Raw genomic sequence first — 26,633 nt, 5'->3', positions numbered from 1 at the left:
TGAAAAATTCTCCCTCCTCCGTTTGTGTCGCCCATTCATGATTGAAAGCATGAAATCATGATGCAAAAACGTAAATGTTGTTCCTCAATGTTTTTAAATGAGTACTGCAGTGTTATTATTATTATTGCCTAACATACTACTACTTTTTGGTGTCTTTTTGGGGGCAGGGGGTGAATGAAACGACCTAATGGCATTTCAATTTATTTCAATGGGGCAAGGTGATTGGGTGGTATTTTCCGTATGGTCACGAAATGAATTTCGCTCTTATGTCAAAGCCCCTCCACTGTATGCATGGTGTGTGAAAACCTGCAGGGGGCGCCAGAGAACTCCCAGGGAGTCCTGTGACAATGCTTTAAAAGTCTTTGGAGCAACGAGAGCCCTTTGCAATGCACGCATTTGATATTCCCTTATAAGGCAACTTCTGTGTAAACAATGCAAGATGAGACCGTAGGACAATTTAGGGACATTATGATTTTTTTTAAACTACAATTGATGTAAAGTGAGATGTAAAGTGCAAAAAGCACCGGAATAGTTGCTTTATTTCCAAAAAATGTGCAATAACCAAGTTACGTTGTAAGCATATGTATATATAAGGACGTCAAAAAGGCTTGGAAAAAACCCACATCTCTTAGAGAAATGAAATCAGCATTAAAATTCACACGCAAGACACTGGCACAACCCCAAAAATGAAGCAAAATAAACGAAAAGGTGGGGGTGGCATTAAAGGCTTGAAAGCGGAGGGGAGGGCCGGCGGGGGCTGCGAGGGGAGGGAAACAATAGCGAATCAAAGCATAATAATATTCCTAAATGAAGAGGGAAATGTTGCAGCGCTCATTTTATTAATCAGACTGTCAAAGTGAGCAAGGCGGGAGGCCAAAAAGGGCCAAAGAGCTGCGAGGTGCGCCCTCAAATCCTCACTCACTCCTCTTCTGCTCTCCTCTTGGATATTATTCGTCTGACCGAAGGCCGCCTCCATCATCAACTGACAGCCCTCTCCTATTTATTTGCTGATAAACCTGTTACAATAAATGATCATTGGAGTCGCGTCAGCCTGCAGAGAGTATTTTTTTTTTGGAGGGGGGGGGGTGAATGACATATTGTCGGCGTGCAGGGGAGGATGCCAGGCACATTTTGAGCACGCTCTCCTCCATTTCTTTCATTTATTGCGTGTTGCTTATAAAACGCTTTAGAGACCTCGCAGAGACACTTGCATGCGGATTGAGCTCCCGCATCCAGCCCCCCGCACAGGACCACTTTTCTTCTTCCTCCTCCTCATCCTCCCCGCACGCCTTGATGATGGAGAGGATAAGAAAGGAGATGATACTGATGGAGAGGGGGCTGCATAGTCCGGTGGCCGCCAAGAGGCTCTCCGATTCGGCCGGCAATTCCGTGCTGGAGGCCCTGGAGAACTCCCCGCACGGAGGACGCCTCAGCCCGAGAATCACGTCCGCGTCCTTGCACGGGAGTCTCGCGGACATGCCCAGTAAAGGCAAGTTCGAGATCGACAGCCTCTTCGGGTCACACCAGGGTAGCGAGCAGAGCCCCTCGGCGGACATTTCGTCGTCTGAGAGCCGGAAGAAGATGAGCCTTTACTCGGAAGTGTCCCAGGAATCGGACATCAACAGTGATGTGGAAGTGGGCTGCCCCACGCATCGCTCGCCAAGTCAGCACAAGGAAAACAACAAAGGTAGCGTTAAATTAACTACTGCATTATTATTTTGAAAATTGACACTAACATCCTCATTTCAGTGATAACAATAAATTTGTAAAATAGGCCCTAATAAACTTTTTTTAAATCATCCAAATCAATATTATTTTTTTTTAATCTATGCCCCCAACCCCCTCCAGGTTATTCAGATTCTGGCTCGTCCAACACAAGTTCGAGCTCCCTGTCCGGTATGAACGGAAACTCCACGGGGGCGTCCAACAACAACTCCAACGCTGATCAGGTCAGGAGGTACCGGACAGCCTTTACCAGGGAGCAAATCGGCCGGCTGGAGAAGGAGTTTTATCGGGAAAATTACGTCTCCAGGCCGAGGAGATGCGAACTGGCCGCTGCTCTCAATTTGCCTGAAACCACCATCAAGGTAAAGCAAATGGAAAAATTGCTACAATTATTTTTTTTCTGCAGATCGCTACGTGTGTGCGTGTGTGTGTATAATTTATTAATGCACAAACTAAAGATGCTCGGACGTATTCCCTCCCGTTTGGCAATTCTTTAGCTATGTTTGTGCATTTTCGCATGAATAGTTAATTCGAGATGACTAAGTCAAACGTACATTTTTGGTTGCGGTTTGTTGACAACTCGTCAATGCATCGTGAATTTAAACGAAAGTTAAAAAAAAAGTAATGGTTTGGATTGCGCGTATGGTATTTCTTGTTTTTTTCCGGTAATAGTCGCGGCGAATTTAAAAGTAAAATGAAATATATTGTTTTGGTTGTTTCTGTTGCCCGTGTGGCAATATTGCTATTTTTGCATGTGCAGTCAATTCATCATTAATTTCGGAATTAAAAAGAGTAATGAATGTGTTGTTGCTGATTGATAGTCCTCATTATTATTTTATGATTATTAATATTAATATTCCCCGGTTACTTTATACTAAATGTAAAAATAATTTGTCCGTATTTGCTATTTGAACTGAAAAAAAATATGACGAGGCAAATCATAATACCGGTTTTGGTGGTTCTCGGTGTCAGGTGTGGTTCCAGAACCGGCGCATGAAGGACAAGCGTCAGCGGTTGGCCATGTCGTGGCCCCACCCGGCGGACCCCAGCTTCTACACCTACATGATGACCCACGCGGCGGCCACGGGGAGCCTCCCGTACCCGTTCCACTCTCACATGCCCCTGCACTACTACCCGCACGTCGGCGTGACGGCGGCCGCTGCCGCCGCAGCCGCCTCGGGGGCGGCGTCGTCGCCCTTCGCCACTTCCATCCGGCCCCTCGACACCTTCCGCGCCCTCTCCCACCCCTACTCACGGCCCGAGCTCCTGTGCAGCTTCCGCCACCCGGGACTCTACCAGTCGCCGGCGGGCCTCAACAGCTCCGCTGCGGCTTCGGCGGCGGCGGCCGCGGCGGCTGCTGCGGCGGCGGTCGGCGCTCCGTCAGCCGGCGGGCCCTGCTCGTGTCTCAGCTGCCATAGCAGCCAGGCGGCCGGCGCGCTGAGCTCGAGGGCCGCCGGCGCCGGAGCCGACTTCACCTGCACGGCATCGGGACAAAGGTCGGAGAGTGGATTTTTGCCCTACTCGGCGGCTGTGCTCAGCAAGACCTCCGTGCCCTCGCCGGACCAACGAGAGGAGACATCACTCAACAGATAACTGTCAACAACACTCAACGGCCCGATTTTTTTCTTTCTTTATTTTTTTTACCCTCAAACCCAGCTTTATTTTCAACACAGACACACAATCCCTCTTTCTCTGTTTTTAAATATAAGTTTATTTAATTGTTTAGAATGCCCGATCTACCGAACTCGTTAAAAAGCTAAAAGACCAATTTCATCCAATTATTCATTAAAAAAAAGCACACACCATTTTCCATTTTTTTTCCAAAGCCTCTCCTTAAGAAGCAAACGACGTGCCATCATTTGAAATTTTGAAGCAGAGCCTACGAACCACACACACAGCAGCACAACGCATTGGCAACATGTTCAGTTATTGGCAACACATGTCTCCATCTCAACAACTCGTAAAAAAAAAATACTCTCCAATATTTTGAAGTTAAACCTCGATAAAACAACAGTTTCATTGTTTTAAAGTGTACAGAAGTAATTAAAACGCATGTTTCTAATGGACCAATGTCATCCACTTACCGATTTAATTTGAATACGCAAACGTTAAAAAAAACACACGCATTGTCTGAACAATTGTCTAAAAATAGCAATATTTTTAAATCAACCTTAAAAAAAAGTCACACAGATTGTGTCAGTGATGACTGATTTGTGCCTTTTTTCAGCTTTATTCTCCACATAAAGTCACGCCGGTTCTTTTAAAGTTAATTTCATGGTTTTGAAAGTCGAATTCATTGATTCAGGCTGAAAGTCGTTTAAAAAAATCACTTCTCAAATGGACCAATGGGAGGGAATTAACATCTAAAACACTTCCGGGTTCAACCCTTAAAATAAATCTCTCATTCACTCACACGCAGGTGATTTTTTTTGTAATGTATTTTTTTTTTGCAGGGGACATTTCCGAACAGCAACATTTATTACGTTTAAATCATCGATATTTCTTTTTTTTACATTTCTACAATTCTCTAAAACTTTACGTCGCCTTTCATAACGTGACATTTTAATTGGCGTTTTACATTTTAAATGGCAACTAAAACGCACATACAAATGACGGCTTGAAGCCTCAACCAATATTGGCCAATTTGTGAAATTTGACTTAGAAGCATTTTAGTTCCACACTGGTGAATGATTTGATATATTTTAGGTTAAAACTTAAAAGACACACCTGGTGGCTTTAATTCATTATCACTGTTGGTCAGGTTTTGTACAAAGATCGTTCTCAAAACGTCTCAAACTGTGCTCCAATTTGCATTTTAAGGTAAATATAATTCTAATTCAAATGTCAAAAAGACATGCAGATTAGGGTTTTTTAATCACGATCGTTTTTTTAAACCCTTTTTTTGCATTTCCCTAATTCTCCAACTCTTAACGGTGAATAACCCCCCCCCCCCCCCGCCCCAACTTCAGTTGTTGATTTATTTTAAGATGAAACAAATATAAACAAAAAGACATCATCATTTCGGGGTTTTCTTTTGTCAGCTTCAATCATTGTCCTCCATTTTTTGTGTTTCAAAAATTCCCCAAATTGTGACTCATCTTGCATCTTTCTAATCTCCAATTCTCGATTTAATTTCTGCATTTTGTGCAGCCCATCCTTCTTGATTCCACAAAACCAAAACAAAAAAAAGCAGCAATGTTTGGCAGCCGACAGCATATGTTTGCAGCAGGACCTCTTGCTCTGCTCTGCGGGGACACCCCCCCGCCCAATCAGCTCGTAGGCGCGCGTCATTTTGCATCGCCTCTTTCTTGTCAATTCCTCTCTTAATAATGCGAGCATGATGACAAAAATTGCCAATCATGCACCCGAGATGGAGCTTCCTTTTTGAATAGGCGGCTGCGAGGCAACTTGCTCGTTTGGAGACTTGCTGTCAAGTCCTAACAACCCGCGCAGGGAAGTCATTAGACATACAAAAGAGCCAAGGCGAAGACAAAAGGAAACTGTATAGATGGTGAAGAAGTCACCGGTGAAGGCTTGCAAATATGATGCCCAAAAGACAACGAGGAGGAAGCTCACTGTTTTTTTTTTTTTTTGCTGTATGGAAAATGTCTCGATAAAACCAAGTGATTTCTCGTTTTTTATGATTCATATATTTATGATTATTATTTCTTTACAGTCAAGGCCGTTGCATCAAACACGCTTTTCCATATGGAGGAGATCCTCAGCACACACAAACAATGGGGACACATTCTGACAAATTCGTCTGTGCAGTTTTATTCGTTCCTATTTGGGACATCACCGATATGTTCATTTAAAAAAAACGTGAATTGTAAATTGTGGACTATTTTGCAAATGGTTAAGTTATAGGGGAGGGGAAATGTTAATGTTTTTTTTAATGTGACTTTCTGAATGTTGTTAATGTTGAAAACACTGGATGTGAGCCAACCGCACCGATCGGCCCCTAAAATCAGCATTTTTCGCGCAAAATAACAAAAGACTGTAGATTTTTGTCTTTTTCTTTCTTTTTTTTTTACAGTCCACCCAAGGATTTTTTTAAAATGCCTGTTAGACAAGCACTGACACGAATGAAAATAATATTGACCTTTTTACCTTCAGGGGTCTCTATAACTATCGTTGTATTTAAAATAAACAATGACTGTATGGATTTGAATAATTTTAACTTGAAAAAAAGTGCAATATGAAATGTAAATCCTGTTATTTATTGATCGTGTTTGTTCTTGGGGGAAAAAAAATAAATAGAAAATCTTCACACACCTTCGTGACTTTATGATAGACTGCACGCTCAAGATTTTATTTACGGCTACGGATGCGCTTGCATGAGGTTACACAACTCCATCGTGCTGTTAATTAAAAATGCATGCAGAGGTAGAGACATGGCGTGTGTGGGGGCGATGAGGAGGGGGTCACTTCAGCCCTATCATTTACCATTATTTGTACATTACCTCTAAATGATACTGGCTGATCCTGTCGTTAATTGCAACGGGTTCAAATATACACACACAGTGCACCAGAATGCCCCCCGGGGATTTGAAGATAAGTTGTTGTTTTTTTTTCCATCGTGCCCATTAAAGAAGCAGGATTAGAGGGTTGAGAACATGGCCGTGATGTATCGCCGCGTTTCCTGGCGCTTTAAAGCGAGTCTTGCATTGAGATAGATAGATGGTGGGTATGAAAAAAAAAATAGAGGTGTGTGGGGGAAGGGGGAGGGGTACTGGACACAATAACGCCATTAGTTTTGCATCCGTGTGTGCGTGTGTGTGTGTGTGTGGAGGAGAGGGGGTGGGGGCAAAATGCGTCATAACGCCGTCCAGTGCCTGTCACCTTCACTGAATGTTTTTCTTGGCACGGGCATAAATCTCCGACTTGTTTAATATTCCGCGATATTCTGCTTTATTTGGGCGCTAATATAAAACCCAAATAAAATGTCCACGCGGCTTCGCTAAGCAACGCGAGGATCGATGATGCAGCCGCTACTGTCCAATCAGGCCGCCACTTAATTGCCTGTATTTTCAAGGTAATGGAAGGGCTTGTTGCAAATTGAGGGATTTTTTTTTTTGGATATAGAAAGCACACGAAAAGTACCTTTACTGACATTCATGGCGTCTTTGACATTGATTATCTGATCAGCGCCGTGTCACGCTCACCTCCAATTCTTCATTACACACTGTTTATGAGCTGTTACGGCACAACTCGCTTGTTCCACGGTGATTGATTGCCTTATTAACGCGTGTTCTTGTAAGTGTGACCGGACTGATTACGATGCATATGTTTAGAATAATGTTTCATTTAGCTGACTGCGAGTAATGCGGGGTGACAGCTGCTGCGGGAGGACACAAAAAAATAGAGAAGGGGAGTGGGGGGGGGGGGTATGGAGAAGGAGGGTAAACTACGGGGAGCAAGCGGGGCCAAAACACACTTAAAGTGGAACCGCAACGGCCGCGCGTGGCAGCGATTGCACGAGCAAATGTGGCGAAAACTAACAAATGTGGTTTTGGTTCCGTTTCAGGAAATGGTATTCACACCTGTGGAAGCCGGCCTGACACATAGTGGAACAGCTGTATTCAGGACAGGAGGGGCATGCCCCACCATGCAGGTCAATTTTTTTTCTTCATCTATTACACACACATGTACAATGCTGGGTTGTTTACAAACCTACTGACTGGGTACAGATTAAAAAAAAAAACAATCCTCGTTTGGTCATAATTCGACTGGATACTTGGGTCTCATTGACCCGACTTTCTAGGTTGATTTGTACAAAACAACCGATTTTGTACAACCCTCTCCAAATGGGTTGTTTTGATGCAAAATAGCCCAAAATTGGCTGAAACTGGCCCACGTAGCAGGTCAGTCCGTTTTTTTTTTTTACTATTTTATTTTGACCCAGCAATTTGCTATGGAAGGGTTTTAAGCAGAGTGAATTATTTCTACCCAATGTTGGGTTCATTATTTTGACACGACAGATTGGGTTGAAAATTGGATTTGGGTGGGCAGATAAAAATGGCTTGTTTCAAACAACCCAAACTAAGCTCTCTAACTTTACTGTAGAAAAGCCCAACTGTATTGCTTCATGCGAATAATAAAAAGGTGAAGGAATGACAATATTCAAGGCATTGGTATCGTCCTGGTTTTTTTTTCAATCGATTTTGAACATGTATTTTTGGACCTGTGGAAAATTTTTAAACTGCAGAATTGTTTATACCTATAGTTGAAGATCCACTTCCTTTGTCCAGATTAAGCTCCCTAGCACTGCTTTTACTCAGCCGGGTCAAATGTCCGATTTTCCTGTGAAGGACATGAGACTGGGGAAGATGGACGATAAAGTGTGAAAGTTGGACAAAAGGCAATCAGCAGACCTTTTACGGATTCTTCTTCAAACTGTTGTAAATGGGACTTAAAAACTACGGTGTTCATAAATACAGATGGTGAATGAGGACCAATTTTGTCGTATTGCTCCTTATGATTACATCCAAAGCCAATGAAAGCCTCGAGTATTTTCTTCCCATTTGGTGCACTATTTGCATCACACAGCACAGCTGTTACATGGGGCCTCAAACCATCAGGTAGCGTCCAACACCTATAAGATCCCATTTAATGCTTTAAAATGTTCCCCAAACGCGAATGGAAGACGAGTACTTAATGAGATTTATGCCGCCATTACACTTCTAAAGTAGTTTCTGCTCTGTTTGTCTCAAATCATTGCCTCTGTTCAAATGTTACCTTCATATATTACATGGCATTAATTCAACTATAGCTCATTAAGACGGAGCGAAATGGTTAAATTAGCTTATCAAGTCATAATCATGATGAATGGGCTTTTAATTCTGATACAAGCTGGGCAAATTGCAATTTTGTGCGATTTGATGGTTCTGAAATAACATTTAATAGAACGGGTCATCCCCTCAATCAATTACTGGAGGCTGCGAGCCAGTCGTGTATAGGATTTTTTTTTTCTTCATGCATATGTATCGAAACGTGTTCTCAATTATCTTTGGAAATTGCTTTTATTGGGTTAACGATTAATTCTTCCAGAGGTTCTCTGCACATGGTAATGGCGGTGCAACAAATTAGTATTCCTTAGACAAGGACCACGCTTTAGATTTTCATATACAGTACTGTATTTAAAAAAAAAAACTCTTGCCCCCCCCGCTCCCCCCAAAAAGGTACATAGTGTGTCATCACATGTAACAGATGTAGTATATTCTCAATGCACACTGACAGACTGAATACAAAGTACATTCAAATGAAGAAGAATGGATACTTCAAACACTGTATTTATCACAGTGTCACGCACTACGTTGCACGAATTAAACTATTGGATTGAATCAAAATGTTAAAAATTGTTAATCTGACCATGTTTGACTTTTCAAAAGCTGATTTTAAGTGCTGTACCAGCGTGCTGATAGTAATGAACAGGCCCAATGTAATAAGTTCCCCTAGTAATTCCGGTAAATACTTATGTAAAAATAAATTGCGGGTCATGAATATGAAACAATTTCACAAAAAAACTGAAAATATAGCAGCAACTTTCTTACACCAGATAAAAAGTTTAAAATGTATTATTTATTTATTAGATTTTTTTTTTTACAAATCCCCCAAAGTCTTGGGGGGAAAATCTAAGCTACGATAAACATCTCCATGAAAAATGGGAGGAATAGAGAAAAAAAGTTACAATCCAAAGAAAACATGTTTTTAAAAAAGGAGGGAAAACTCCACAAATCTGCAATTCTGTAACTCAACAATATTAAAATTTTGAGTGAGTTGATTTTTGTGGGGGGAATCCAAAATCAGTTCTTGCGCTTTGTTGAATCTGTTTTTTTTTGTTCAGCAGTTTTTTGCCGTCCTTGAATGAAAATGTTTATGCAAGAGGCCTGTGCAGTTGAAAAACAATTACAGTATGTGCTTCTTTTGTTGTTTGCCAACAACAAAGGGTTTGCACGTATTTGTCCATATTTAAAATTGCATTTTTGCCATTCACCCGGTTCGAAAGTGTGTGGTCCAAAACAGCACGGACATTTAAAATAGCCCATCCTTTTGATGGGCCTCCTGCTCTGAATGAACAAACACAAGTCCATGGAATAAATAACACAAGTTAGATTGGAAATGTAGGTCAGTGCTTCTGATGGTGTTAAATCCAGCAGGGGAGATCTTGCCAACCCTTAGCGAGCCCCACTATGGTAAACCAAGGACACATTTTCACTTCCTGTCAACGACCCACCACTTAAGATGGAGACTTCGAAGCAGGGGAGCCCAGATAGAATGCCCATGTTCGTCTTCTTCTTGGGTGTTGTAAACGGGACACACCCCCTAAGCTTGACACCATCTAAACCAGGAGAGCTGTGGGTAGTCAGTACAAGGCACAGGCAGTCCAAACCAGTCGCTTCCACCCAAGGTATGTTCTTTTGAGATCCCTCAATCGGGCTGGGACATATTCGCGTCCATTCCAAGTATCCGCTTAACTAGCTTTTAAGACGGAACGTCAATGCAACACGTTATGTTAGCGTTTGACTCGCCTGCTCGCAAAAGTTAGCTAGTGCGAACAAGCACTTGTTGGAAAAGTGGATTCAAGTCATTTAAAAGCGTCATTGATGTCTTGTTTGAGGTTGACTGTTATGGTAGCGAGAATGTGACTTCACGTCGTGTGTAAATTAAGCAAAATCGACTCGGCACGTCCATTTCTGATGCTAGCCCCAGTTAGCAAGCAGCTAGCCGCTGGCTCCATTTGGTTAAAAACTCGTTGTCCTACTTGTCCCCACTTCAAGACACGTTGGCTCTTTAGTTCTAGACTATTTTCAGGTGTCAAGGAGTCCGACGCTATTTAATCCGAGTGACAGGCTAACTTGGAGTGCTCTCATGTCTTGTATCCTGGCAATTTATGTGAAACTGACGCTTTTTTTTTGTCCACAGGTGGCAGACGTCAAGAGTGAAAACATTGACGAGGTGGCTACAATCTCAGATCACCACCATGGGGGCTGCCATCTCTCGGTGGAGGGTATGTGTTTGTTTTAAACGGAATGTTTATGTTATACACTCATACCATTAGGTACACTCGCGCAATCTAATAACACGAGCAGTTCTAGCAATGATGGGGCAGTAATGCTCGTCTTGAATGAACAAAAAGTTCATTTATGGAGCTGCAGGAATTGGGGCAAATATTAGAAACATGCCATGGTGTGTGATGCATACAGTACACTTTTACATCATTTCACAAAGTACAACTTGTTGATGAAAGTCCTCAACCAACTGAACTTTATTCTGAATCTTTTCAAAATGTATTCATTTGTAGTTTTGTGTGGCTGATGTCCCATGTTTACTTATATTTATTCCAATTTTTTTTCTCCCCTGCAGGCCAAACCTTCCACTGTGGAGATTTTGGAGGGAATAGATAAGGTGTGCTTCAAAAAAGGAACACTTTGTTTTTTAATTGTGTGGTCTGGATTACTTTATTTCCACACACGAGATAAAATGCTTTCGGATGTGGTGTATCGTCTAATTGGCTCTATGGGAACAACACGCTATGAGGCAGGCCCTCAGGTGTGACAGTTTTCATGACAATTGCAAAGATTAAGGTGCTGTCAAAACAAAGCTCATATCAGTAATAGACATGTAGTCAAACTGAATCCTTGTGGATCTAAAACACTTCCTCGTTCGAAGACTGACGGCGGCTTTAGTGCACCACTACAGTTAAGCTTGCAGGCTATTTTCAGCCGTCTCTCCTTGGAGGGCTTGACACTCCTCAGGTCAAGTAGCAGCAAAACATCCCCTTAGAAAAACATCCTATCTCCTACTGCTCAAGATTATTTAGTTTATTTATTTCCGTCCATTGTTCCATATCATCATCGTGTTACAACACTGGATGGAGAGAATGTAATTCACCGCTTCTGGAGTGACGGAGATCCACGTTGAAGTGGAGAGTGGGGTACATTGCCCTCATAAGCTATTTGTGGATTGGGTAACCAATACTTTAAAGTGGTGCAGAAAGGAATACTGTACATGTCTGTAAAAGACTGCATTAAACGTCTGATCACACACTGTCAAGTAAAAAAAAAAAAGCTTGACTTTGGCAATAAATCAAGTGGGAATTCCACCTTGCTAAAAGTTCATGCGTTCCTGGAAAAAAAAAAACGTGCTTCGATATTTGAATTTACATCAGGATTGTTTTCTTTCAGGACATTCAGCTTTATGAGGAGCATGGTGAAAAATACCAAAGGCAGCTGAAGATTTGGCTGGGCCGACTGCTTTTGTACTCTGCTCTCCTCTACCTGATCACTTGTGCAGTGGTGTATTGCTGGTACCTGCCAGAACAGCTCATGGGGCGCTTTATTCTCGCGCTTCCCTTTATCATATTTCCTTTTTTGTAAGTACACCGCACACAAATCAGCTCTACGTGAAATGACGCCACGTCCAAGCGAATTAACATGGTCCTATTTCTACCTTTCCTTTTTAGAGTGTGGTTACTTCGAAAAATCCTGATCGTAATATTTTCACGAAGAACTGAAAGGAATAGTATGAGACTTTTATTAAGTCATTTGTATTATTTTCAGTGAAATTAGACTTGAGTTGACTTTTTTTTCTTCCCCCTGTCAGATGAAAAACTGGAGACTCTTAAAGTGCAAAAGAAGAAAATAGTAAGTTTTAGATTTCTATGAACAATCATGAAAATGATTTTTGAAAATCACAGCGGTGTATTGAAGGAGTTGAATTCCTTCTTTTCTTATTTGTCTCATCGATCCTCATCGGTATTTTGTTTTTGTGAATCGACATTCTGTATTGATGTGATTGGATTGGTGTGAAGACTTAACCCAGTAAACGACTCTGCTAATATCACAGTAATTAATAGCATGCTGTGCCGCAAGAAGATAAATCTGAGAAATGACTTGTCATCCTCAGTCAGGTCTAATAACTTTCAATAATTAGGGCTGATGGATTTTCACCATGGCCATTATCGAAGTAGTGAATGTAATTATTCTTCATATTACATGTAAACATGCAGAAATGTTTGGTATTTACTGTAAATGAAGATCTGCACTTTCTGTCACTTCTAATGTCACGCTAGGTGTAGTTTATTACAGCTCGATAATGAGATATGAGATGATCATTAAATGAGCATACAGTATTTTTCACGGGGCCGATTCTCATTTCAGCTCGAAGACGTGATGGAAACGGAGACGTATAAAAATGCCAAAATGATTCTGGAAAGATTCGATCCTGATTCTAAGCGGCGAATGGTGAGCATTGTGTATTTTTTGTATATATATATTTTTTTCATTTTTTTTGAAATGATGATCATTGAGTCAGTCAAATTTATTTAACCCCCATAGAAAATTGTATAAGTTAGAAAAGTATAGTAAAAAAATGTTATATATTCATAAATTATGTAACGTGGCCAGCTAAAAATGTCTTTCTCTTTACGAAGGAACTTGAATCAACTCCACTCGGACCCCAGATGACGCCAAAACCAGGCCAAGGTACTAAGTTTCCGGTGCCGGTGCTTTTGCTCCTTTACCGCAGCTCACCGGCAGTTTCTCCTTTTTGTCAGAGCTTCGCCAGCGCAATGTCATCCCCAAAACCCCGGTGGCGGTGAATCCTGCGAGCGCCGTCGTCGCAAGCCGCCCTCCTCTTTCGGGCGGGCCCACCAACCCTGGACGATCTTCCCACTCGGCCCCAGGAGGACCCCCAGAGAGGGGCCTGTCGACAGCGGCCTCTCAGGAGAGTTTGATGAGGAAGCCCGTGACCCTCGGAACACCTGCTCCAGGATTTGGTGAGTAAACCGCACGCAGTGGGGACCACATCATAATGTGGCTGATTAAAGCGGGATTTACTCGAACAGATTCTTGTCTCGTTAGTTGCTCAGGCTCTTCACATTATTGTGTCTTCAATCCTAACAACGTACGCCGGTCGTGCAAATGTCTGAATTTCTTAAATGTACTTTCTGATGGGTGGAAGGTTTCTCACACAAGCGCATGAATTTGAGATTTTCCAAAAATGTAGTTACGTGTGTAGAAAGGGCCGGTTCATTTTTTTTGGCTGCCCTTTTTTTAAAAGATTGATTTTAAATAAATAAACACACACGAAAAACCTTGCATGGAACAGTTGTCCCGTGTTCGGAGACATCTGTGTCTCCACATAGAAATGCTTTACTCCTCTATATAAATTATTTCTGGACGATGAACACTCAATAGACGAAGCAAATGGGTGCAAACAGTAAAGGAAATGTGCTCCTAGAGGAAGCCGCGAGCCGTAATTGCCATGTGGAATGCCAACTGTGAGCAATGCACGAAGCAGGATTACATTAACTATGATTAATTAGCCGGAGCGCCGTTTGTTCTCTGGGCAATGGTGGTGGAATCTCGGTAAATGCCTTCTTGGCAAAAAAAAAAATTTGCCTTTGGCGTTGGCAACGGCTCACAAATGCGATTCCACGACTTGATATCACCTGCTCTTGCTGAAAATTGAAAGTGAAAAGCAATTTGATACACAGAGTCGCCGCAGACTTTCCATATGTCGACGAATTAATAAGCAGCAGGGTACTGAGACGGTGCCAAGTCTCTCAGAAATGACCAGTCATCTTCCTATGATTGCTCTTGATGGTAGATTATATTAATTACTACTCACCGTCGCAGGGGGAGTGGGGGGGGGGGGGGGTTCTGGATGTGCTTTGCAACGGAGATGCGAGTCATTGACGTCAAGGACTTTTGTGAAATGTATCTATCTCGGTTCCTTGGTTGCCTGCTCATCATGATGTCATGTTCGCCATGGCGTAAATATTTTTTTTGAAAAGGGATGCACCCCCCAGGCCCACCTCTGGCCAGACCAGTGCTTCCAAGGGACAGAGGGACGATGGACAGAGTCATCGAATACCTTGTTGGAGATGGCCCACAAAATAGGTAAATATTATTGGTGTATTATAATCTATCATCTTAAATGTAAAGTCATGATTTAAAAAAAAATATTATCAGACACAGTAACGATAACAAACGTAACATCATCCAGTTCCAGCATATGTGTTGCCTGCGCATCTTAGTTGTCAATTTTATGTTCGGGCAAATTATTTCATTAGAAAGGAGATCTGAGGCCAATGCAGTTGAATGACAACAACTTAGCAAGGTGTTTTATCGACCCCGAAGTCAAATTATGTCAGTTTTAGCCCCCCACCCCCATGCCATTTTTCGTAGAATGACCATTTAATTTTTCCCAAAAAATGCTCACGGATCCTTGCTTCGATGTCTCTCTTGAATACTTGCCGAGCACATTTTATATTATTCTCTGATCAGCCTGGCCGCACTGACAACCATCAGTTTTTCGGTGTCATGTTGGTCTGCTGATCTTAAAATGTCAACAGCATGATGATGGCAAAAGCAGGAACCGCATCGCTCCATTCATTCAATTCTTGAAGAACAGCAAGTTGTCCAAAGAGTACTGAAACATTGAACATGGGGCTGGGGGGTGGGGGGACTCGTGCAGTCAAACGTTAATGTCTACAGGATACAATACATTTTAATTTTCGATTTATCTGGAAGCCGAATAACTTTTGTGAGTGATACCATTTTGCGAAATGGTCGTTAGCCCTGTACAAATAGATGTCATTATATCACGGTGTTCCTACTGGCAATTGTTTATTTAATGAATAGATTGCATTTCATTCAGTGGTTTTTTTTCTCCATCCCTCCCTCAGATTCGCTCTCATATGCCAGCAGTGTCTATCCCACAATGGCATGGCGTTAAAAGAGGAATTTGAATACGTCGGTAAGACTTGGAGACGCACTCAGCTCATTGTCAGTCCCGCTCAAACGCTGCGCCTCCATTTGCCCTCTAGCACTTGGCAGCCCAGTATATCATGTGGCTTTTAAACGCCTCCGCCACCGCCGACCCCTGCGAGCAAATTCACACCAAGATTGAATATGCAAACCGACGCCTGTGCATCAATCTTAAGAGTTTATGCATCTCAGGCCTTTAAAAAGAAGAAGAAGAAAAAAAAAGAGATTGGCTCATATTCATGCGTGCGCCTGTTTGTGAGATGACATTTACATGCTGTTTTTATTTGTTTCAGCCTTCCGATGCGCATATTGTTATTTCCTCAACCCTGCCAGAAAGACCAGACCCCAAGCACCCAGGCCCCCCGAGTTTACTGGTGAGCTCAAGATGTGTTCGGCGGCACCGTCCTCATCGTCCAGCGCTGTTGAAGACTCCCCGCAACCTGGTAAAGGCGATGATGGAATACATACAGTAACGACATCACCATATAGTAGAATGCAATTTTCAAATTGCTATTTGTGAATAAACACAGCAACTCCATCTTCATTTCAGATGGTCGTACGTTTTATTTTTTATCACGTGTATTTATTCCTACACGTGTCTTGATAGGTTCAGCGCTGAAAAAGTGCAGTCCACATGTTTCCATGTACAACATGCAAAGTTGACGTTAAAGCCACAGATTTGTTTGCGTCATCGTTGCAATCCGATTTATGGCTTACTGACGAATGTTTACGCCACACTTTTGCGAAGTAGTCGCGAGTGTGAAGAAAAAAAATGTCCCCTAAAAATGCTAGCTCCATCTAGTGGATGCATTGTAGATTGCAACTTATAATGCGGTGTGTCCAATATATGAAAAAAAATTACGAAATAGGCCATTCATTGAAGGTGCGCCTCATAATCCGGTACGCCTTTTTGTGTGGAAAATACGGTAATGTTTACTGTAATACGGATACATTTTTTGCTTGTGCTAGTTAAGAAAATACATTTGAGCTAGTGCTTTGAAAAAAAAAGGCGTATTAAATCGCGATCTCAATATTGAAATGGGGCAACAATGGGAATGTGTTCATTTTACAAACTCAAAAATACACACAATAGATATGAATACATATTTAAACGTAACATTTCTTGCCAATGTTTCATTCCCAGGGGACACAAAACATGCAACACCCCCAACCCCTCCGGGGTCCAGTCCCGAGCCTGACCACAAAAGCACTCCCCAGTCACACGACGAGACATCTGAGAAATCTGACGGAGAGCAAGATTTGTCTGCCATGGAGGTGGAATAAAGAAAACACATTTCACATCATCTGGAACTTGGATGAAATAGATTTCATGAGTATGGACGTATTTTGGAGCAGCGCGGTCCCCACCATGTCTTAACTGTGCGTTTGAATGTAGTCAGCCCTTTGCTTTGGCAAGCATTTTTTATAGTAGAGAGGAATTGTTTGGCACTGGCACCTGATAGGAAACTCCTCAACAACCAGTTTTCATAACCGACTCCTTTCTGATGCTCTGTAGTTTGTCATGCCGCATTGTACTTGTTTGCTCCTGTATTTGACGACACGTCTTAATAGGAAACTGTTAATGAAACCCATATTTATTCATAAGAGTCATTTACTGCTGTGCCCTCACCATTTGTTGACTCAGGGGGCGCTGTGGAGCAAAGTGGCGCAACAACACGTTTACACGAGACGGTACAAAGTGTACAATTAAAATGCACTTGCAATATGTATTTATTTCTCCGGACAGGGAAGGGAGATTAACGTTGGTACTGTGCACCTGCTGGACGTGCCTTTTATATTTTAAATTGATTCCTCTAGAGTATTTTTGATGCAACCTATTTACATTTTGATGATCCCTTAAACTGTTTTTCACTCAAGCGAGTGAGAATGTTTGCTGTGAATGTGTCAGTTTAAGTATAAATGCAGTATTAAAATTTAACTGTGAGAACAAGGGATGTGTTTGTGTTCGTTTCAAAATGCATTCTAATAATAGGCCCAGACGTGGAAACTGGATTTTTCTTGTCAAAAACGACTCTTACTTTACAACAGCTTACTTGCCTTGGTTTGCCTGTGCGACGCTTCGTGTGCAAGGTGTCTATTAAACATAATTGCAATTGGGAATTCTGAATATGTGCAACTGTAGCCACGGGAACACCAAGCTGCTTCAATATGGTCTGACAGCCTTTAACGTTAGTTGTCTAGTATTTCATTTGTAATCTCCTGCGACACCTCGCTCATTCACTTCCTCTGGTCCATGTTTAGTGTGGTACGCACCACCAAACAGCACGGTGACTACTGGTCACCCTTTAAATAGGCCAACTAACTCATTACAGGTTTTAATTCTGAGATTCAAGTTATTTCTGTGACCCTTGCGGGTTTTTCTTTCACTAACAGAAGGCTACCAACAGTTTTTTTTTTTGGTATTAACTCATTCACTCCCAAAGACGTTTTTAAACGTCTTTTCAGACTTGGTACAGAATTGGCTGGTACTGAATGAGTTAAACTACAAAAAAAAATATATGAATGAACATAAATGTTTAATACTTTTACAATGCAAGACTGGCTTTTTAGGACCGGCAGCATATTCACATTTGTAGTACTGTCTGTACGTACCTGTAGTTATCCTAGCGAATATGGCACACAGCCAATGAAAACTTGTGAGACTTTCCTCCTTGTATTATAAGTATGTTGAGCAAAGTTCTGGAAATATGTGCATTTTATTTCACGAGACCCTGTCTGCAGATGGTATGATAAATAATGACTTCTCTTACGCAGAAAACTTTACGATGATGCTATCCTGCATTGCGTGTGAACGTTTTCATGCTCCTCAATGTGATGATTTGTTAACCAGGTCACCCCGATGGCAAATTTCTGGTTACGTCGCGCTCGATATGCCCATCGCTCGTACAGCAACCCGTCGCAGTATCGATGAACATTTGGGAAAGTAGGTTCACTTTCAAACAATGTTTATGTCATTTATTCGTGAAGTGTTTATGATGGAAGGTCCAGCAGCTGAAGTTGATTCGTTGATGAAGGATTCCGAACCGCCACAATGTGAGCGATTCCACGAGCTAGCAAGACACTTATCGACTCCCATCTTCTAAGAGAAACATTAAACGCGGAATAGAAAAAGGGAGAGCGCGTAAATAGCCGTGATTACTTCAACTCTCGTCTATTCCGTACGTGTGTCAGGTTGTACAAATTGCTGCCCTGTTTCGGCTCCTCGCCGCCAATGTTTAAACGCTCCATTTTCATTAGCTGGCCAATTTTAGCTTGTGATCATTTTATTTTCGCTCATTGATCATTTCAGACAGCGTAACATAATGGGGTTGACATCCAGCCCGAGCACTCTTGATTGCTTGACCCTCTTCATTTGCAACCAGAAAGTCATCGCGGCTACAAAGTTGCTCGGGTGCCACCGCCTGACCCTCTTCCCCCCTGAACATGCACTGTAAACTACGGGTGAGGTCAACGCGCCACATCTTCTATGGGTTTTGATAATGTATGTTTACAGAGACGTGACCTCCGGGGCCTTGCAATGCATCAATGTGACATCCACAGTAACGCCTGATTCCACCGCATGCTGTTTGGGGTTGACCTCTGACAAGACTCGAACAGGGGGGGGGGTGAAAAAATGGGACATCAATAGGACAATGTTTGGATGTTTTCACACCACTGGGAGCTTATTCCGCCATACGCGGGCTGCACATGTGCATGCGTGTCATCTTTAGTGCCCTGTGACAGTGACTGAAATTATTGTTTGTTTTTGGCCCGGGGTTACATTTGTCTTCTTTCAGCAATGTTTTTGCCTCCTGACTTTTCAAATAAGAAAACGATATTACCGAAATGTAAAAAGGCCCATTCCAATTTGTTGATTCATGTCGTTAAATGAGGCAACCTATATATTAGAAATATTTTCATCATTTCCAAAATTCCACATCTTTTTCATTCATTCATTTTCCGATCCGCTTATCCTCACAAGGGTCGCGCGGGGTGCCGGAGCCTATCCCAGCCGTCCCAGAAAACTCCACACAGGGAGGATGGAGCTGAAATTGAAATACGGGAAAGATTCCATCCTTTGAAACCCTAATCAAAATGGAGTATTAAAATGGCGGGTTTCTGGCATGGACATCGTGTGCGGCCCACGCAGGGCAGTGTTGCTGGGGGGTGGGGGGTGGGGGGGGTGCTAAACCCACCCCAAAATGAAAATATAAATTGCTGCGTGAAATGGGGAATTCATCCCCCAAAGAAGGGTGCCATTCAAGCTATCGAATGAGACCGTGTGACCGTTTCCTTATTTTGAATGATGTCATCACTATTTGGTTTTATAAAGTATAATAATACATAGCCCTATTGTTTTTCCCCATTCTTTTTTTTTTTGGGGTGGGGGAGGCTGGAACAAATTAACGGCAAATGTGACTTCCAAGTGTTTTGAGATAAGAGCAAAGTCAATGAACAAATTGAACTTGTACCCCAAGGTGGTCCGAATCTAAAATCGATGTCAAGGTAGAATAGCTCATGCCTTGAAGACGTCAAGACGTAATGGACATATTCAAAGAATGTGTGAATAATGGGAAATCATAGAAAAAGCTGCACTTGAAACTTCTTCTATCAGGATTTCTGTCATGGCAACGGTAACAGATCCGCACACTTGAAACAAAATGACTGATGAAATCCAAAGCCCCAGTGCCGAGGTAATTTTGTACAAGCGATGAAAAGGCACAGTGGAGCCGTCCCGAGGTTCATAGTTCTATCTCACTCCCATTTCTCACGCGTGCGTTGGAGGCCACTTGACTCAAATTTATACTGATCTTTTATTTATACCCAGAAAAAATGGCAGATAAGAAACATAAGCGTTCTTGATATTGTGTTCTGTCATATCTTGCGGCCAAAAAGATTGAAATCCTGCGAAACAATTTTCTGAAGAAATGAAAGAGCTCGCCCTCCTGAACCCCGGGAGGAAAATAAGCCCGCCGCGCAAAGCGGAATATGAAACGCAGGCCCTCCGAATAAGTAAAATAGACAAGTGCGCCAGGCTTGTCACTTTTCCATTTGCTGCCCCCGAGTGAGAACACTTCTAAAATCACCCCCCTCCAACCCCGCCTCATCTCGGCAGAGACCTTTATCGTTATGCTCTATCTACTGTGCTGAATTAAAAAAAAAAAAAAAGCACATCAAGCAAAGGAGGCTTTTAAAGATTTGCCTTGATTCTCCCCATCATTTCGCAGCAAACAACAAAAGTCATGATGGAGGCGGTGTGCTAAATGCCGAGATGAGTGTCACGGAAGCAGTTAACGCGTCTGCGATATGAGATGTAACAACGGGCTCTCGACAACAGCATCATTACACCGTAATAAGAGCAGCATCTCCTTGAAAGCGGCATTAAAATCACATTAGAGTACACGAGAGCCGGCCTTGATGAGCACTGAAGGGGTGATGGTTCCGAGCAGCCGGGCTCCATTATTGTGCTGACTCGCATTCGCTCGATCCTCGATTGCCACTTGACAAAAAAAAAAAAAAACAGCTCGGCGCAAAAGGTCATCAGCCTCTACCGAGAAATTAGCTTGAGAAAGTCAAGCCATTTAAATGCTCCGTGCGCAGATTGGATTGGATTCATTTTGGGAAAAAAAATAAATTATAATAATAAATAAAGAAAACAAGTTCTATCTGTCAAATGACAAATGCGTGATGAAACACTGTTTATAGAGCAGAATGGCATTCAGGGATCAGAGAGCATTGTCATCGTCTGCCCTGTCTTGTGGTCGTTAGGACGCGAGAGCGATGACGTCGCCGTTTGACAATTAGTACTGTCAACAATATGTCACTGCATTGTAATTATGTACTGAACTGCGAGGATGCTCTCGTACTACAAACTAATGTCGCCGAATTGCTGCGTGAAATGAGCTGGTGAAGCGTGCTCGCATTTTAAGTACTCGTGACTGAAACATTATTTTGGGATTCACTTTGGCGAGAAGGGTCGGTCGGTGTTGTGCTGTGGTTTCATTTGCAGGGGTGTCGAAACTTTTAAAAGGATGTGAAGGGCCACTTTTTGTTCACTGTTTATAAAATATGGGTGGAAAAAAAACACTCTACCAAGGAACATCATATTGTTTATAAACTGTAGTTAATAATAATAAAAAAATACGACTACATCACAACTTTCTGTTGAAGTTGATTGGGAAATTTTGGGGTGGGCCGCAGCCCTGTTTCCCACAGGATAAGATGCGCCCCTGGACTGTGTTCATCTCTACAATGAGAACTAAAACAAGACATGTTTTAGTTGTATGACATTTTTTTTTAGGATCATTAATTTGGACGTTGACGAGGAGCAACTTATTAGCTTTATTCACCTTAAATGAACACAAATTTGGTTGCTTTTAAAAGTTTGTTTGCATCTTTGTATATGATTAGCACAGTAGCATAACTCGCTAGCCAGTTTTTAAGTTCGTGTCCCAATGTCAATAAAGCAAACCCGTGCGATTGCTAAAAATTGTTCGCTTTATATCTCTGTAGATTCTCAGTCATCTGGATTTTTCAGAAAATCTTTAAAAAGGGACTTTTGTCTCACAAACTGTGACATATATGATACACAGGTAAAATATGTCTCTGTCACTAAACTTGTACTTTGTCATGATTGTCATGACCTGTTTCCATTGATTAACTGGGAGAAATCATATCATAGCTGAGGCGTGTGGCGGCCATTTCACCTGAAGTTGAGGTTACCCATTACGGTTCTGTGTCCTATGAAGGGTTACAAAACATGAGCGGCATAAGGAAGAGGAAGTGCTGCATAAGTAGCTCATGCGGAAATCATACGAAGCATCCTGCAGGCAGCAGCTTGATTTTATGGCTCCATCTATTACCGCTCTGTCATTGTTAATTGTCTTCTTTTTACCTCGGCAGGATTCTCCAAATTGGTCCTATCGAATGTGACAGGAGGAAGAGCATTAAGCATCTGACAAGATGATATCTAAGTTCAATTTCCTCCTCCTCACCTGATTTATACCTGCGGCACATCATTTTCCTTTCTGTCATAAAGACCTCGATAAATCAGCGGTGCTCATGGAAGCGCCGCACAACAGCCACTCCTGGATTTGTATCCTTGGCATTTGCTATTAGGGATCCATTACAAGCACATTTTGCTCCCTCAAACAAAAATGATCAAATCTAATACAGGCGAGATTAGAGAGATAAAGAGAGAAAAGCGCAGGCGGAGCTGCTCCAAACAGCCCCCGCTATCTAAACAATATGCTCTAAACTCAATCTAAAAGAGGGGGTGGGGGGGGGAAGTATAGATATATATTTTTTTCTCGCCGGTGACACCATTATCCATCTGTTTGGACAAAATTGCTGTATCATGGTATAAATCTGGCATACAAGTGACATATCCTCGAAAATAAAAGGCAACATTAACTGCTCTATCTTCTAGAGGCCATGGGACGAGCGGCCCATAAGCTCAGTCAAGTGTGATGGCAGTTGTACTGTGTTTTTACTAGACTGCAGACAATTATACTTTGCTCCTCTCGCCATAAGAAGACAAAGTGCCCGGGCTTCAGCTGAAATGATTTCAAATAGATTTTCCAAAATGTCTCTTGGCAGATTGCTTCCATACATTATTTCACTTAAATGGAAAGGGGAGGCGAAAGAGAGGGAGCCTGCGACACAAATCAATCACAACACTTTAGCACATGTAGAGATGAGAGCTTTTTGTGCGTGTGTGTGTAACGTTGAAGATGTGCACACAAGGACCCTGATAGGATGGGTCAGATCTTTGGTGAATGATGCCACACGATATGCTTTGAGTTGGCAGCATCAAAAAGAGAGAAATAATGCAAATTAAATTCACCTGCTGACTTTGGAGGACTTATTTTTTTTTTCTGTGGCAAACTCCACTCAGCCAAGCTTGCCTCAGCCCTTCAAAAAAAATGGATGAAATGCAATTATTTCATGGTTGTATGTCGCTAGGAGATAACACTACTTTATATAAACTTTGTTTGGACAAGGTAGAATACATATGTCTGAATACTACATATGGGATAGCTGGAACAGATACAGTAAAAAGAAAAGACAGAACATAGCTTGATCAATACAAAATATCTCGTGAGTTTTTGAATGGATTATTAAATGAATCCAAGAGCAAAAGTAGATATACACGGAAATAAATAACCAATTCATGAATAATGGTTAAAAAAAGGACAATTATTATTATGATTTTTTATTTAAAAAAAAGGGATGGGGGGTGGGATCGCGTAAGCATCAAACGTTACTGTTGCCGTTAGCTTCCGTTCGCGTGATGTCACGACCTGGGAACGAACAGAAAAGGAGACAACAAAAAACGACGACTGGACTCGGTAAGAATTGACGTTTCGTTTCCTCTTTATGGTAGTTTATGTTATGTTGGACTTTTATCCTTGAAGGAATGAAGAAGACCACTCCTTGGGCACGACAGGCCATGTAAGTAGAACACAGGTGAATGCTAGCAGTGCATCATTAGCACAAGCTAAATTCCTCCATGCACATTCCTGTCCTCAATTCCAATGAATACACTTTATTCACTAGCTAGCTAATGAATGTAACGAAGGCACCCATCACTCGAGACAGATTTGTGTTTTATTATGACTTGTTATTGTTTTGATATACATAATTAGGTATTGACCAGATTTTGTGTCATACTATTATTATTTAATCCAATACAATTGTTGTTCATTCTGTACAGCCTGTAACATTTACTGCCCATATAAATTGAATGTTGAAAACAAGAAGATTCATGTTAGGTTTTAGGTTTACGATTGGCGTGTTGCAGACAAACTAGTCAGTGCAATTTTATTTTAGATTGCAAGGAGAAATTCCTCCAGAAACCATACAAATGCCAATATTGCTTGTGTCCTTGATGTTATAACGTGTGACGCTCGTCACATAAAAGTCAAACCGAGTGTATAGTACTGAGGATTTATAGCTATATTTAGGTCATAAGAGCTCTCTGGACCCTCCTGCAGTCTGCAAAGTCAAAAATCGAGAGCAACACATCGGGGAGAGGGGGCTGACAGTGCGGAACCTCAAAGATGACACTGTAACTGTAGGAACTGTGGAAACTAGTACAAAATACTGCCAACAGCATGACATACAGGAATCATGAAAGAAATGATCTCAGTAAAGTTCCAAAAACAGTCTAAAGCCTCATCTTTGTGGACATTATTAGCCTGTTGGTGCCGCAACTGTGTGCCAGATAGTTCTTTACTGGAATATTCCCCGCTGCCAACCATAATTAATTGCTTTACAGTCTTCGAGGCCATAATGCTCATCAGTTATTAATTAGAAATTCATTTCACTGAATAAATAATGCTCATGATTGATGATGAAAGTGGTAATTAGGTTCTTGTGCAATTCATTGGGGAAAAAGCCTTTACACTTGATTCTTGGCTGTTAAGTAGTTGCTCATTTACGGTACTGCTGCTATACCTCTCGTCATAAACCGCCGCCATCGCGGGAGCATCTGGATTTAGGGAGCACTAACCAAAGTTGTAATTTGCTGAGGTTACATTTGGCAAGCGGCTCTCGAGTCGCGACTCTTTCTTTGTCCTCCGCCGCTCTTTGTTCCATCAAATTACCAACATGAAATAACTTATCAAGCTCAAAGCCTAGTGCGATTTCACCAACGTCAACTCCCATTAGGTGAGTATGAATTAGGTGCACAAAAACGTACAACAATCTCACGGGTCTCTCATAGGCATCATAGCGCCGATAATAGCCCCCTTTTTTTTTTTAATGACGAGAGAAAAGTGTGAAAACTCAAGCCATCTATGGCTCACTATTGATTTTACACCCAAGACCCGTGTGATGTTGATAGCCTCTTTGATATATTTTCCAGCAAGCAGCAGTCCCCTCTGAGTTTTTGTGGAAAATAAACCAGTCAATATACACCTATTAGGATTTCTTGATCTCAGCCCATAAAGCTGCGCTGTATACAGTTTCCGATGCTCATTGCATCATAATAGCAACTAAGGCAGCAGCTATTACTTTTTAGAAGATGAACCGCCAACATTTGAGCGGCTCGCTGAAATGGCATTGTTTTAGAACAATCGATGCAATTGACCTGCATTACACTGGAAATACAGTAGAACCTGAAAGGTCAAACGCAGTCCGTTTCTGTAATCTGGTCGACCAGGTTTGGGATTCATTGTTTCTTATAAGAAATAATGTATGTTGAGGCCATTTGCTCCAGAGTTAAGCTCTTACATTTTTTTTTTTTGCTGTCAGCTGTTCACACGTGAAATACTGTGACTGACCCACGGTGTACATTTTTGTCTTTGCGGCTCAGCATTTGTAAATTTGTATAACTAGCGGAATTTCCGGGGGAACTATATACTCTGTTATATGCTGAACATCTCAGCTACAGTGGAACTCCTCCACAACGAAATCATTGTTTACAGCAAGAAATTTTCACAACAGGGGAGTTTTCACTGTAGCAAATTTTATCTCAGACATAAACACGAACACACACAATCAACACATAAGTGTACTTTTTTATATTTATTCCAATAGTGCACAAGTATGAGCATACACTTATCTGACACTTCATATAGCCAGCGTGGAAAGAAATGCTTTATGATCCGCTCCTTTTTAAGTGCTTTGCGGCCATCTTGTAGCATCTGCACAAACCTCTTTTTTGGGGGGGGCTTCAGTTAATTGCAAAACTGTGCATGACTTACGCTGTTCTTGCCGGAGCTTGATACCCAACAAGCAAAACACATGAACAGATCCTCTGATGCTCACTGGAACTGAGATTTGGTGAGCTACGGTGACGTCTTGTGTCAGGTCGCGCATGATGACAGTTTATCCTCCCTAAGTTTTGAGGCCCCTTTTGAATTGGATTTTCTTCTGGATTTTGGGCCGTTTTCACCAATCGCACGGTCTCGGAGGTTGGACACAAACACAAAAGACCAAACGGGAAAGATGATGGTTTAGCCTCATCAAACAAGGATACAATAACCAGTTCCTTTCGCTTGTCATCGGGGGGAGTGAGCAATGGTAGCAGCCCTTTCCTCGTCCTCCCTTTCAAACCGGTATCTGTCCTATTAGCAATTTATAATGGAGATCAAGAAGTAGTCAGTGCAGAATGAAGACAACTGTCTG

The 26,633-nt window shown here is 41.9% G+C and overlaps 2 protein-coding genes across 4 annotated transcripts; both read left to right on the top strand.

Annotated features, from left to right (window-relative positions):
* Window positions 1–294: 294 nt before the first annotated feature.
* Window positions 295–3,500, top strand: evx2 (even-skipped homeobox 2). Its single transcript, XM_052082441.1, has 3 exons — window positions 295–1,687; window positions 1,849–2,087; window positions 2,698–3,500. The coding sequence occupies exons 1-3, from the start codon at window positions 1,090–1,092 to the stop codon at window positions 3,316–3,318; spliced, it is 1,458 nt and encodes a 485-aa protein (XP_051938401.1). The 5' UTR covers window positions 295–1,089; the 3' UTR covers window positions 3,319–3,500.
* A 6,476-nt stretch (window positions 3,501–9,976) lies between these two features.
* Window positions 9,977–17,451, top strand: lnpa (limb and neural patterns a). 3 transcript variants are annotated; one of them, XM_052082449.1, is made up of 13 exons: window positions 9,977–10,135; window positions 10,651–10,735; window positions 11,092–11,133; window positions 11,913–12,100; window positions 12,191–12,249; window positions 12,331–12,371; window positions 12,888–12,971; window positions 13,160–13,211; window positions 13,283–13,504; window positions 14,540–14,630; window positions 15,419–15,489; window positions 15,794–15,949; window positions 16,645–17,451. In XM_052082449.1, exons 2-13 carry the CDS (start codon window positions 10,709–10,711, stop codon window positions 16,782–16,784), a joined length of 1,173 nt encoding a protein of 390 aa, XP_051938409.1. In that variant the 5' UTR covers window positions 9,977–10,135; window positions 10,651–10,708; the 3' UTR covers window positions 16,785–17,451. The 3 variants fall into 3 exon arrangements, with proteins under 3 accessions (XP_051938409.1, XP_051938408.1, XP_051938407.1); XM_052082448.1 differs by having other exon boundaries at window positions 14,525–14,630; window positions 15,794–15,943; XM_052082447.1 differs by having other exon boundaries at window positions 14,525–14,630.
* Window positions 17,452–26,633: the final 9,182 nt, after the last annotated feature.

This window comes from Hippocampus zosterae, chromosome 12, assembly GCF_025434085.1.
Source record: "Hippocampus zosterae strain Florida chromosome 12, ASM2543408v3, whole genome shotgun sequence".
Classification (NCBI taxonomy): Eukaryota; Metazoa; Chordata; class Actinopteri; order Syngnathiformes; family Syngnathidae; genus Hippocampus; species Hippocampus zosterae.
Note: the sequence above shows the minus strand (reverse complement) of the source record. Positions and strands in the feature narration are given on the sequence as shown.

Bases quoted from the DNA above. Each gene is read 5' to 3' on its own strand.
- evx2 (XM_052082441.1), top strand. From the start codon at position 1,090: ATGACATATTGTCGGCGTGCAGGGGAGGATGCCAGGCACATTTTGAGC. The intron at 1,688-1,848 runs GTAGCGTTAAAT...AACCCCCTCCAG, and splicing joins GCACAAGGAAAACAACAAAG to GTTATTCAGATTCTGGCTCG. The intron at 2,088-2,697 runs GTAAAGCAAATG...TCTCGGTGTCAG, and splicing joins TGCCTGAAACCACCATCAAG to GTGTGGTTCCAGAACCGGCG.
- lnpa (XM_052082447.1), top strand. From the start codon at position 10,709: ATGGGGGCTGCCATCTCTCGGTGGAGG. The intron at 10,736-11,091 runs GTATGTGTTTGT...TCTCCCCTGCAG, and splicing joins CTGCCATCTCTCGGTGGAGG to GCCAAACCTTCCACTGTGGA. The intron at 12,250-12,330 runs GTATGAGACTTT...TCCCCCTGTCAG, and splicing joins ACGAAGAACTGAAAGGAATA to ATGAAAAACTGGAGACTCTT.